General features: G+C 33.4%; 1 protein-coding gene and 1 pseudogene across 1 annotated transcript in view; one reads left to right on the top strand and one right to left on the bottom strand.

The window, feature by feature from the left end:
• Nucleotides 1-14,735, top strand: part of EXOC2 (exocyst complex component 2) — a 210,444-nt gene that overhangs the window by 23,902 nt on the left and 171,807 nt on the right. The window contains exons 2-3 of the mRNA XM_051970780.1: nt 3,124-3,283; nt 5,196-5,351. Of these exons, the coding sequence (XP_051826740.1) occupies nt 5,234-5,351 (118 nt within the window). The 5' untranslated portion in view covers nt 3,124-3,283; nt 5,196-5,233. The remainder of the gene's footprint in view (nt 1-3,123; nt 3,284-5,195; nt 5,352-14,735) is intronic.
• On the bottom strand, nt 5,500-14,582 carry LOC127545958 (glyceraldehyde-3-phosphate dehydrogenase-like; annotated as a pseudogene).

The following is a 14,735-nucleotide window of genomic DNA, read 5'->3' as shown; positions in this document are numbered from 1 at the left end:
TTTTTATTTAATAATAACTTTGTATTGACAGAATCCATGCCAGGGTAATTTTTTACAACATTATCCCTTGTACTCGCTTATGTTTTGTTTTTTCCCCTCCCTCCGTCCACACCCCTCCCCCCCCCAAGATGGCAAGCAGTCCTATATATGTTAAATATGTTGCAGTATATCCTAGATACAATACATATTTGCAGAACCGAACAGTTCTCCTGTTGCACAGGGAGAATTGGATTCAGAAGGTAAAAATAACTCAGGAAGAAAATCAAAAATGCAAATAGTTCACATTTGTTTCCCAGTGTTCCTTCTTTGGGTGTAGCTGTTTCTGTCCATCCTTTATCCATTGAAACTCAGTTAGGTCTCTTTGTCATAGAAATCCACTTCCATCAGACTACATCCTCATACAATATCGTTGTCGAAGTGTATAATGATCTCCTGGTTCTGCTCATCTCACTTAGCATCAATCCATGTAGGTCTCTCCAAGCCTCTCTGTATTCATCCTGCTGGTCATTCCTTACAGAGCAATAATATTCCATAGCATTCATATACCACAATTTACCCAGCCATTCTCCAATTGATGGGCATCCATTCATTTTCCAGTTTCTAGCCACTACAAACAGGGCTGCCACAAACATTTTGGCACATACAGGTCCCTTTCCCTTTTTAAATATCTCTTTGGGGTATAAGCCCAATAGAAACACTGCTGGATCAAAGGGTATGCACAGTTTGATAACTTTTTGGGCATAATTCCAGATTGTTCTCCAGAATGGTTGGATTCATTCACAACTCCACCAACAATGCATCAGTGTCCCCGTTTTCCCGCATCCCCTCCAACATTCATCATTATTTTTTCCTGTCATCTTAGCCAATCTGACAGGTGTGTAGTGGTATCTCAGAGTTGTCTTAATTTGCATTTCTCTGATCAATAATGATTTGGAACACTCTTTCATATGAGTGGTAATAGTTTCAATTTCATCCTCTGAAAATTGTCTGTTCATATCCTTTGACCATTTATCAATTGGAGAATGGCTTGATTTCTTATAAATTTGAGTCAGTTCTCTATATATTTTGGAAATGAGGCCTTTATCAGGACCTTTAACTGTGAAAATGTTTTCCCAGTTTGTTGCTTCCCTTCTAATCTTGTTTGCATTAGTTTTATTTGTACAAAGGCTTTTTAATTTGATGTAATCGAAATTTTCTATTTTGTGATCAGTAATGGTCTCTAGTTCATCTTTGGTCACAAATTTCTTTCTCCTCCACAAGTCTGAGAGATAAACTATCCTATGTTCCTCTAATTTATTTATAATCTCGTTCTTTATGCCTAGGTCATGGACCCATTTTGATCTTATCTTGGTATATGGTGTTAAGTGTGGGTCCTTGCCTAATTTCTGCCATACTAATTTCCAGTTATCCCAGCAGTTTTTATCAAATAATGAAATCTTATCCCAAAAGTTAGAATCTTTGGGTTTGTCAAACACTAGATTGCTATAGTTGACTATTCTGTCTTGTGAACCTAACCTTTTCCACTGATCAACTAATCTATTTCTTAGCCAATATCAAATGGTTTTGGTGACTGTTGCTTTATAATATAATTTTAGATCAGGTACAGCTAGACCACCTTCATTTGATTTTTTTTTTCATTAATTCCCTTGAGATTCTCGACTTTTTATTGTTCCATATGAATTTTGTTGTTATTTTTTCTAAATCATTAAAATATTTTCTTGGAAGTCTGATTGGTACCAGTGGCCATATATAGATCAAGACAACTGGAGATAGTTCATCTGGGATATCATCAAAGCACTTGATAAATGATAAAGGATCTCATACTATTCTTGTAGAAAAGATGGAGAGATGTGGACTATATAATAATACAGCTAATTATTGGACTCTTTAATTCTTTTGTCAGCTTGTTTGCAGGGTTTCAGTAGACTCCATCAAGGATCCATATTTGATCTTTGCTATTTAATTGCTTCATCAGTAGCTTGGATAAAACCATAGTTAGTGTGCTCATCAAATTTATAGATGACAGCTGGAGAGCTAGTTAACACATTAAAGGACAGAGTTGGGATCTAAAAAAGTTTTGACATGATAAAACATTGAGCAGAATCTAAAAAAATAAATTTGTTAGAGATAAATATGAAGTTTTTCATTTGTTCAGAAAATCAAGTTTACAAGAATGAGAAAGCTTCAGTAACACTGCCTTCCTTGCTTTTCCATGAATAGAACAATCATTTCTTGGTTTTTGGCATTTTCTCCGGCTGCTTCAGTGTCTAGAGTACTTTCCTCTCTGCCTACTGATCTCTCTAATTTATTAAATCTGAACTAAAGACCTAATTTTTATAAGCCCTCTTAAAAAGTGCCATCCTTCTTTTATTTCCTATTTATCCTATATATAACTTGCTTTGCTTATTATATTTGCATTTCTCCTCCATTAGATCATAAACTCCTTGAGGGTAAGAACTGTCTTTGACTTTTTTGTGTGTGTCCTCCTTATTTAGCATGAGACCTGGCACATACTAAGTACCTAATTAACATCAATTTATTATTTATTGACTCTACACTAGTTTGTATGGGGAAAAAAAAAGACTGTACCTCCTCATCCTATGGGATTCTTATCCTTGGTTTCCCATAAATCTTTTCTAAAGATAATATATCCAAAATACTGGAGGTCTTCTTCTTGTTCTAGTAGGGGATATAAGTGTATTTTATGTTTGAAAGAAACCCTCATTGCATAATAACTAAATATTCTGATAGTTTTATGTGAGTTGTGGTATATGTTCCCTTTGTAACAGCCATCAATGATATTGAGACTCAGAACTTTGATATATTCCTGTATATGTTACACTCACTGATCTGCCTTAGATCTTCTGGTATCCTTGGTTTAGATTCTCAAAATATATCTGAGCTCTGAAGGTATAAATATGGCCAGAATTCTGTGACTGATTCTTGATTGGTTGCAATGATCCAGAGAACCTTTCATCTAACCTACAATTTTTATTTTACCTTTATGTTTGCTTTAGGGTAGAGGTGGCCTAGTTTAGCTTGTGATTTTTCTGAACTCTTCACATTCTTCCTGATAAAGAGTATTTGGGAAAAATCTATAATTTCTTTTCTCTTCTTTTTTAGATTAGAGGCATTTCAACATTGCATTTATTTGCACAGATAACTGGATGGATCCAGAATCCCTATAATCAAAACCAGTTAGTTCTGAGCATGTGGTCTTTCCAGTATCCTGAAAGATTTGGCAGGAGGAAATATATGGGATAGGAAGAACTCTGAACTCAAGGTAATTGACCTCTTTGGGATTTTAATTTATCTATAAAATGATGGGATTACACTAGTTGATTTATCAGTTTCCTTTTCACAATAAAAATTTGTGATTTATGAAAGGTTACCATAAAATGTTTTGATGAGATTTTTTAGTGTCACCTAGTATACACTAAAATTACTTAGGACCACAAAAGTGCATTGTTATGTTTTTATAGACTACTCAATAAATAATATGGATATTTAATAAAATTCAGTAGTAATGTCTTATATTTGACAGTAGGGTTTTTCCATTAAAAAAAAAATCAGAGAGTTTTTATTTAGTTATTTTAGCAAGGTGAAGTTCTGAAAGTAATTCTATTAAAGACAGATGATTAATTTATGATATATGATGTAGGACATTGCTTAATAGTGTCAAAAAGATAATTAAATCACCACTTAATGTGATCATATTATACAAATAGAGCATAATTTTCCATCTCAAAAATCTTAAAAACAAATATTAAAAAAGAATTGTTTTGAATGTGACTGAGGAAAAAATATTAAAGAAATTTTTAAAAAATGTATGTATCATTCTGTATGACTTCTTCATTGCTCTCTAGAATTGTTAATGATCATAGGATTGGTCACAAGTCTTAATTTTTTGGAAATGAACCAATCTGTTTTCTCCTTAAATTTCTATATTATTATTTGGACTGTTCTTCCTTGGTTTTTGTTGGAATAGTTGTATAAATGATCTAATCTATACTGCTTTTTCCCATTTTTTACCATCTTTGCAAATCTTTTTCTCTATTTCTGTGACACTGCTCCTTCTTAGCTCTTTTATCTACCTTCCTGACAACTACTTAATTTCCTTTAATCATTTTTTATCCCTATTGGTGTTTTGCTCGCTATTGTAGCAGTTCTTCCTGGCTCCTCTAGCAACTAAGACTTCCCTCTCTTAGGTTATTTTTCACATTGGATAACAGAGGATTAAATTCCCAAAGGCTTTCTCTATAGGAGGCTCATTACAGCTTTATAGATAACTCTCCATTTTCCATCAGCTCCTCTGCTTGGTTTTCATATCACATATAATAGTAACCTCAGACTCCTTTTTTTAGTGTCCTTTTGTGTGTGGTCTTTCACCATTAGTTTGTAAGCTTGTTGGGGGCAGAATTTCTTTCTTGTACCTCACAGTAGGCAATTAATATATGCTTATTGAGCTAAATTGAATATATATTTATTTGTATAATGTTTTCATTAAAATGTAAATTCCTTAGGCCCAGGACTATTTTTGTTTTTCTTTGTACCCCCAACCTTAGCTCTGGGCCTGGACTATCTTAAAAGCTTAATACATGCTTATTGATTGATTTATCAAAGGAACCAAGGAAATCTAAAAAGAAACCCTCAGACAAGTAAATAAAAGAATAACCAACTGTTCTAGAACAATGTCATAAAAACCTAGAGAAGAGAAAGTATCTAGGACTGTTGTCAATAGTGTCATATGCTGTAGAGAAAGTAAGAAGAATGAGAAATAAGACAAATATTTGGCAATTATAAGATGACTGTAAACTTTGGATGTTGAGATTTCATTTGAATGGATGCAGTTGGAAACCAGATTGAAAGTGGTTGTGAACAACAGCACAATTCATAAATTATATATACAGTTTTTGCTATAGTGATATATGTTGTTTATATCCCATCTACTATTAGAATGAAAACTCCTTGAGTATACAGCACTTGTTTTAAATTAAATGTGTAATTCTCAATAAGTATCCAGTAAAGTGCTTTGAACAAGATCATTGAGCAACAAATCTTAATTATTTGATCATTAGAAAATCAGAAACATTTTTTCTATTATCTTCTGAATGTTGCATGTACCTATTTTTGTTGAATGTTTTCTGCCCTTCATAGTATATTAAATCAATTTTAATTTTCTTTCTAATTAACAGGTCACTGTCTATAACTTCATCACTGGTTTCCTTACAGCATGTCTCGATCACGACAACCTCCACTTGTAACAGGAATTTCTCCAAATGAAGGTATCTCATGGACAAAGGTTACAATTAGAGGAGAAAACTTGGGAACTGGGCCAACTGACCTGATAGGTAAGTTGGAAAGAGCATTTACCAGAATGTTCTTTTTACTTTTGTGGAGAGTAAACTTATGTGTGTCAGTTGAATAGATGAAAAGAGAAATTTTATTTGAAATTATATCAGTTACCTATAGGTAATGATATGGAATAAAAATGAAAAATTATTGTTTACCTAATTCATTATTATGGTTATATGAGTTCATGAAATTATAAAACCTATATGCTATTATTCATTCATTTGTGTTTATTCTTCCTTCTTATTGTCTCCAAGATTTAGTAAAGCTTCTATTTCCAGAGCCTCTGTCCTAATTCATACTGTCATTATTTTGTCATCAAAATAAAATCCTTGTTTTCCCTGAATTCATTTGCTTCAGATACTTATTAGTTGTATGACTCTGGGCAAGCCATTTACTTGACCACTATTTGCCTCAGTTATCCTAAACTATAAAGATGGGGATAATAATATCACTAATCTCATGGTTATTTTGAGGATGTAATGAAATCTACTGATCTTAGCTAGGTGGTGCAGTGGTACATATAACATATGTAATGTTTCTTAAGTGATCAAAGTTTTAAGATTAGGATTTTTAGAATTTTAAAGGCCTTTTTTAAGAATAATTTTTTTAGGATAATATCTTTAACATATTAGGATAATTTTAGATTATCTCATATATTCTAAAGTCCATTTGTATTCGGTTTAAAGTCTACTAACAGAACACTTTATTAATACGGAACCCAAATAAAAAAGCCTTTTAATTATGAAATTCTGCTATGACATCTATTATTGAAATAATTTTTTTTGTTTTGTTCCAAGCAGATTTTTAAATCTAAAAGGTTCTTTGTACCATAAAAACTCATATCAATACTAAATAAAAATAAAAAAAAAATAGGACATTCATTATCAAAAAAAATGCCTAAAAGTTCTTTTAAACTAATAAAATTCCCTTTCTGTGTAAATGAAGTTTGGTTTTTGAAAACTCCCTAAGGTCATGATTCTAAGCAATATAATACAAAGCTTATTGGCTAGTCCTAAAGAAACCTGGTTATATCTCTTTATATTTAATATCATATTTTTTCTTAGCAGTGCTTTGTATTTTTAGTTATAACAAAAGATGACTTGAGTTCGTCTTTTTAGTATTTTAAACCAAATTTGGCATCTATTGATGTGTGTGTTCTTGATATCTGACCAAAAATATTGGCATCCCCAAGCTTGACTTCTGAGCAACACAGGAAAGTTTAATAAGAAGAGAAAAAGTGTGAAGTGTTTGGTTTCCAGGCACACACATTCTGGCCTGTTTTCCCTCATAAATATTTATTAAATTGGTCACTGCTCTTTAGAAATTGAAAATACAAATGGAAAATGCAAAGTTAAAACAATAACTGACACTGAATTTGCAGATCATATATTACTTTTGAACCTACTGGGACATAAGTTACTCATTAATATCCTTCAATGCCACTTTAGTGTATTAGATTAGAATGTCAATTTCTGTGGTTTTGGGTAAATTGTTTTCATTAGTAAACTTAATAAGACTATATGTAGCTCCACTTTGATACATGTCAGAACTTATCATCAATTCAGACTGGTAGCAAATATAGGAAGAATCTCTGATTTATCTGGTGTTAGAGGAATACCTTCTACCAGGGTAGTTCACAGCCCATCTTTGATTAGTAAATATAGTCTCTTAAATGACATGCATAGGGTTACATCAGAGATAGGATTTGAACCATAAGCTTTCTCATTACAAACTGAACTCTCTACTCTACTATGCTGCTTTTGTCTAGTAGAATTTCATTAGAATTTTGCCTTTGTGTAAATCAGTAGTCAAGTTTAAAACTATAAAAATTCCAGTGACATATTCTAAGGAACTCTTAGAAAAATTTTCTTTTCTTTTTTTTTTTTGTAGGGGGGGAATGGTTATTGAATATGGTGACTTTATTGATGATACACAATATATATAACATTGTATGCTTCTCCCTGTTATTATAAGGGGTGTATTAGGTCAAGGATGTGAATAGGAAATGGAATCCCAATATAGGGTCATAGGTTAGGATATGTTAGGGATATGAGCTCCTCAGTGGTGGAATCCCTTTTTTGGCTGGGGATAAAGATCCTTTACTTTCCACTTAACCACTTGGAGTCTATATGAATCATGAGGTCTACTACACTTTTGCTGTTACCATGCTCATTGTCATATCAGGAAATGAATTTGACAAAATGGCTATTGAGGGCAATACGAGCACCAGCATCCAAGGTAGAAGACTTAAGGGTAGGATGCAGTCTGGTCCTCTTTGTAGTTCTAAATACCCTTCAAGGGTCCCTCTGATGCTTGCTATATCACTTTCTTGATATCATCACAATTGGCAGATTTCTCCAGATGGCAGGTCAGAGCCATAATACATATATTGGGGATTGGAACACAAAAGACTGTAACAATGGACTTCTTATTCAGATTAGGTGTGACTTTGCCCACAGCCCAAGCACCACAAGTAGAAGCAGGGATATCATATCACAGCTTTCCAGAAGGACCATTTACTGTGTTTTAGGTAGTAGTATGGCATGAACTATGGTCATGAATTCTTCCACAATGTCAAAGTTGTTATGAATGACCTTGGCCAAGGAGGGACTAAGCAGTTAGTAGTATAAGATGTATTATTGACAATCTTAAGGTAATTGTTATACTCCTCCTGGCTACTTCTATCACAAACATTCTGCATGAATGAAGATCAGAGATAATGTTCTTTTGATTCCACCCTTCAGATAAACCCTGAAGATACCAGTGCATTCTACAACATACTCAGCTCTAGGATCTCCCCCCTTAATATTGGTGGGATTCCTCTTGTGGAAGATGGTGATGACTTTTCCATTGAACAACAGCTTTCCATTCCCAGCTTTGATAATGCCCTTGAGCTTGTCATGAGTGGAATCGTATTGGAATACGTAGCAATATAGTTGAAGTTAATGAAGTGGTCATTGATGAACACATGTATACTCTACCCCAGTTAAATGCAGCTCTGGTCACCAGGTGTTTACTATGGCAAAATCCATTGATTCCAGCCTTCGTTGTCTTGTCTGAGAGACATAGTAGATCCTGGCACCAAGCTTAGAAGAAGAGCTGAGAACTCTCCCTTGATTTATTAAAAAAATGAGTATTTCATCCTAGCTAGACATAGAAAACAATTACTTCCTTAAAGGAATTAGTAACCAAAAATAACTAATGCATTCATAAACTGCATTTAAGAAAGTCATCATTTTTAGCATTAAAGAAATGAAAATTCTATTGTATACTATTCTAGGTGTTATGATGGATATTTATAAGCTGGAATACAAAGTAGTAGTGGGCTTAGAGATAATACTACTTCTTAAAGAAGAGAAGCCTTTTCAGGGAGTGAGGAGCATGCTAGCTCTCTTTAAGTGTTTACTTTGATATCATGTGAAAGAGGGATTGAATGTGTTTTGCTTGGGCTGTAGAATCTAACACTTACAGCAATGGATAGAATTGCTGAGAGCCTAATTTCTGTTTGATGTAAGGAAAATTTTTCAAACAGATATATCCAAAAGTGAATAAAGAGAGGTGCCTTAGGAGGCAGTGGTTTTCCCCACATTGGAACTTTTTAAGCAGATGTTACACAATCACTTGTCAGATATGTTGCAGCTTGAAAGATTTTTATTCAGGTTGCAGTGGTACTACATAACCTCTGAAGTCCCTTCCAACTTTTAGATTCTTTGATTTTTATAATATATTATAGGCATGAAAGCACACTCATTGTAAAAACTACCAACTCTGTGTTTGATTATGTTGCCATTGACCCTTCCCACTTCTTCTTACCGAACTTAACTTATTTTTTTGTGACTCATATTTTGTGAGAAAATTCAGGTTCTCTTGTGATTATATTCTTCTTTTCAATTCTACACCTCAGAAAAAGATATCTTCAAATAATTTTTAATTCTGTTCTCTTTTACTTTAGCCATGGAAAATCTGATAGTCCTTGCCAAGTCCTCTTCTACCTGTGCCTTTGGTTTCAGGAGTCCCTCTTTATCTGATCATCATTATGTTTGTATTGACTTCTTCTCTACTGCTTACAAACATGTTCAGATTTTCTTATGTCTTAAAAAGTCTTTACTTCACCCTATTATCCCTTTAAGCCAGGGGTTCTTAACAAGAGTTTTGCAATCTTTGTTTCAGGAGTATGGAAACTTGAGTAGGAAAAAAACATGCTTATTTTCATTAACCTTAAACTAAATTCAATATTAGGAAAACTATTAGCATAATTGACTATATCAATAACCAAACAAACAAAGACCATATGATCATCTCAATAGATGCAGAAAAAGCATTTGATAAAAAACCTTAAACTAAAATTTAACCTCTTTTTCTTAAATCCTTTAAAAATATTCTGATAAAAAGTCCACAAGTTTCATATTACTAGAGGGGACCATGATACAAAAAAAAGGCTAAGAATACCTGCTTTAAACTATTGTACTTTATTGTCCACCCATTTCAGAGATAAATTCTTAGAAAATGCTGTCTATACTACTTGCTTTAATTTATCTTCCTGTTCACTTTTCAATCTATTGTAATCTGGTTTCTTACCCTATCACTTAAATAGAAACTTTCTATTAATTATGAAGTCAAAAAGCCTTATTTTTCTTTTCACATCTTTCTTGATTTTCCTTCAGTCAACAATTAGATTGGAAGAATGAGTAAACAAAATAAAAGTATTGCACTATAAAAGCTATAAAAAAGGCAGGCTTGAGACATAAAAAAGAATGACACTTAAACATCTACAATATAATCTCAAAGTAAAAGATAGTTTAGTACAAATTCAATTAGAATTTCTGGAAGAGATAAAGCAAGAATTAAAAAAGTTAAAAAAAATTTTCTATCAATGAAATAAGAGCCAAAAAAAAAAAAAAAAAAAAAAAAAAAAGGAAAGAAATGAAAGCTATGGCAGAAAGAGCTAGAAAGAGAATTAATAGCTTAGCATACATGATATGAAATTTTCCCCAAGTAAGAAACTCTTTGAAAATTTAAAAGCAAATAGAATCCAGTGACTCTATGATAAATAATAATAAATTTAAATCAAAAGACTGAAGAAAAAAAAGGAAGTTTAGGCTATCTCATAACAGAAAGAACTGGTTTGGAAAAAAGATCTAGGAGAAATCAATTAGGAATCATTATACTACCTAAATGTCATGAACAAAAAAACATCTCATAGACATTATATTTTAAGAGCATATTAACAAAAACTGCACCAATTCCTTAGAACTAGAAGGTGAAGTGAAAATAGAAAAGATCTACTGATCCTAAGAAACCTCCTGATTAAAACTTCCAGGAACATAATAGTCAAAATGAGCATCCAGGTCAAAGAAAAAATACTTCAAGCAGAAAGAAAGAATTGACATACTATGAAACCACAGTCAGCATTACATATACTTTAGTAGCCACCACCGTAAAGGAGTAAGGAACTTTGGAATATGGTATTCCAGGAGAAAAAGGATATATAGCCTTAAGTCCAAGAGTAACTTGCAAAACAAAGTATAATGCTATACAGGAAAAAATGGATCTTTAATGAAAAAGAGGACTTCCAAGCATTCCTGATTTTAAAAAAAGCCAGAACTAGGGGCAGTTAGGTGGTGCAGTGGATAGAGCACCAGCCCTGAAGTCAGGAGGACCTGAGTTCAAATTTGATCTAAGACACTTAACCCTTTCTGGCTGTGTGACCCTGGGCAAGTCACTTAACCCCAATTGCCTCAGCAAAAAAAAAAAAAAAAAAAAAAAAAAGTTCAGAACTACATAGAATTTTTGAAGTTCAGACATAGGAGTTAAGATAAACAGAAATCTAAACATGAATGAGCAAACTTAAAAGTCTAAACAAGAATAAACAGCTTACATTCGAATATGGGAATAGGATGCATGTGTCCCCTCTATTTTCTATCAGGACATCAGAAGTCAGAGAGAGAATCTCTTTTGAGAGATGGCTTGGGATTGATTGCTGTGACTTGATGACCTTAAAGTAACAATAGAAAGAGAGAAGACAAACATACTCGGGAATGGGAGGGAAGAAAGAAATATTAGGGAAAATTGTCTTACATAGAGTGTACAAGGAGAAGTCTGTGTAAACTAGAAGAAGTGGCTAAATATGACTGACACTTGAATCTTACTCTCCGACATTGAGTAGAGAAATACATTTCACTCAAAAAGGAAATAGGTAGGAAAGGAGAGAAAATAGAAGGAAGAATTAGGGAGGTTAGGTTAAGGGAAAGCTTAATCTCTTTCTCTCTCTTTTTAAATAAAGCACTTTATTTTCAAAACATACATGGATAATTTGACAACATTGACCCCTTGTATAGCCTTGTGTTTCCGATTTTCCCCTTCCACTCACCCCCTTCCCTAAATGTCAAGCAATTCAATATATGTTAAACATGTTAAAATATATGTTAAATCGAATATGTATAAACACATTTATACAATTCTCTTGCTGAACAAAAGAAATCAGATCAAAAAAAGAAAGTAAATGAGTAAGAAAACATAATGCAAGCGAACAACAACAAAAAGAGTGAGAATGTTATATTGTGATCCACATTCAGTTCCTATAGTCCTCTCTCTGGGTAGAGATGGCTGTCTTTGTCAGAAGATCATTGGAATTGGCATTGATCATCTCATTGTTGGAAAGAATCACATTCATCAGAATTGATCATCATATAACATATTTTTTAATTGTTTTAATTATAGTTTTTTATTTACAAGTTATATGCATGGGTAATTTTACAGTATTAACAATTGCAAAACCTTTTGTTCCAATTTTTCCCCTCCTTCTCCCCCATCCCTTCCCCCAGATGGCAGGTTGACCAATACATGTCAAATATGTTAAAGTATAAATTAAATACAATATCAGCAGACATGTCCAAACAGTTATTTTGCTGTACAAAAAGAATCGGACTTGAAATAGTGTACTATTAGCCTGTGAAGGAAATCAAAAATGCATGTGGACAAAAATATTGGAATTGGGAATTCTATATAATGGTTCATAGTCATCTCCCACAGTTCTTTTGCTGGGTATAGCTGGTTCAATTCATTACTGCTCTATTGGAGCTGATTTGGTTCATCTCATTGTTAGAGATGGCCACGTCCATCAGAATTGATCATCATATAGTATTGTTGAAGTATATAATGATCTCCTGGTCCTGGTCATTTCTTACTGAACAATAATATTTCATAATATTCATATACCACAATTTATTCAGCCATTCTCCAATTGATGGGCATCCACTCAGTTTCCAGTTTCTCACCACTACAAAGAGACCTGCCACAAACATTCTTGCACATACAGGTCCCTTTCCCTTCTTTAAGATTTCTTTGGGATATAAGCCCAGTAGTAGTACTGATGGATCAAAGGGTATGCACAGTTTGATAACTTTTTGAGCATAATTCCAAATTGCTCTCCAGAATGGTTGGATGTATTCACAATTCCACCAATCAGTGTCCCTGTTTTCCCATATCCCCTCCAGCATTCCGCACTATCTGTCCCTATCATTCTAGCCAATGACAGGTGTGTAGTATCTCGGAGTTGTCTTAATTTGCATTTCTCTGATTAATAATGACTTGGAAAATCTTTTCATATGGCTAGAAATAGTTTCAAATTCTTCATCTGAGAATTGTCTGTTTATATCCTTTGACCATTTAGCAATTTAGCTTGATTTCTTATAAATTAGAGTCAATTCTCTATATATTTTGGAAATGAGGCCTTTATCAGAACCTTTGACTGTAAAAAATGTTTTCCCAGTTTATTGCTTCCCTTCTAATCTTGTCTGCATTAGTTTTGTTTGTACAAAAACTTTTCAATTTGATATAACCAAATTTTCCTATTTTATGATCATAATGATCTTTAGTTTTTCTTTGGTCATAAATTCCTTCTTCTTCCACAGGTCTGAGAGGTAAACTATCCTATGCTCTTCCAATTTATTTATAATCTCATTCTTTATGCCGAGGTCATGAACTCATTTTGATTTTATCTTGGTGTACAGTGTTAAATGTAGGCCAATGCCTAGTTTCTGCCATACTAATTTCCAATTTTCCCAGCAATTTTTGTCAAATAGCGTTCTTACCTCAAAAACTGGGGTCTTTGGGTTTGTCAAATACTATTATTGGCTGTTTTGTCCTTTGAAGCTAACCTATTCCACTGATCAACTAGTCTGTTTCTTAGCCAATACCAAAGAGCATCATATAATATTGCTGTTGCTGTATATAATGATCTCCTCTGATTCTGCTCATTTCATTTAGCATCAGCTCATGTAAGTCTCTCCAGGTCTCTCTAAAATCATCCTCCTGATCATTTCTTATAGAACAATAATATTCCATAACATTCATGTCCCATAACTTATTTAGCTATTCTCCAACTGATGGGCATCCACTTAGGAGAAAGCATAATCTCACATAAAACAAATTAAGAATATACAAAAAATATTTCTAGCTTTTTTTGAGATAACAACAAAGAATAATCTGAGAAAGTGATCATTGATTGAGGAATGACTGGGCCAATTATGGTATAACAATGTGATACCTGTGTTATAAGAAGTGATGAAGGATTTGGTTTCAGAGACCTGGTAAGACTTATATAAATTGATGCAGAATGAAGTACCTATATGAAGTGAATGAACAATTCAGGAGAACAATTTATATGACAACAATATTATAAAGACAAACAATTTGAATGAATTAGAAACCCTGAGCAACTTACTAACCAACCAGTTCCAGAAGACTGATTGGTAAAACAAATTAGCTATCTCCTGATAGAACGATACAGTGCTCAGGAGTACAGAGTGAGACATGGGTGTGTGTTCGTGTGTGTGTGTGTCTGTGTCTGTGTGTATGACATAGAAAGAAATACTGAATCCAATTAGAATATAACTGGTATATGCCAGGCACTCTACTAGGCATAGAAAGACAAAAAAAAAACACCAACAAAATGTAAATCATTAGATTCTGTGTTCAAGGAGTTTACTCCTTTAGAATTATCCCAGAGGGGAAGCAGGGGAAAATGTGTACACAAATTAGTAAATATATATATGTATTCTATACATAATATGCATGTGTGAGTGTATGTACATACACACACACACATTTACTTCAAGGAGGACTCGGATCTCTTGTATGAGGGCTTGTTGATCTCTTTTCAGTGCCGCTTGTCCATCTGGCATTAACTTTTCTTCATGAAGCTGCAGCATACATAGTGGCCACATTCTGGTAAACTGTCTTGAAGATGAGCTAACCCAATGGGCCATAAACCTGTTGGTGAATTAGGGGGATGACTACTCCAAGCATATAAAACTTCCCCTAGTGGAATGGACTGATGACAATACTTTGATCCAATGACCATGAAAGTGGTTGCTGCA

Source organism: Antechinus flavipes, chromosome 1 (assembly GCF_016432865.1).
Source record: "Antechinus flavipes isolate AdamAnt ecotype Samford, QLD, Australia chromosome 1, AdamAnt_v2, whole genome shotgun sequence".
In the NCBI taxonomy this organism is placed as follows: Eukaryota; Metazoa; Chordata; class Mammalia; order Dasyuromorphia; family Dasyuridae; genus Antechinus; species Antechinus flavipes.
Note: the sequence above shows the minus strand (reverse complement) of the source record. Positions and strands in the feature narration are given on the sequence as shown.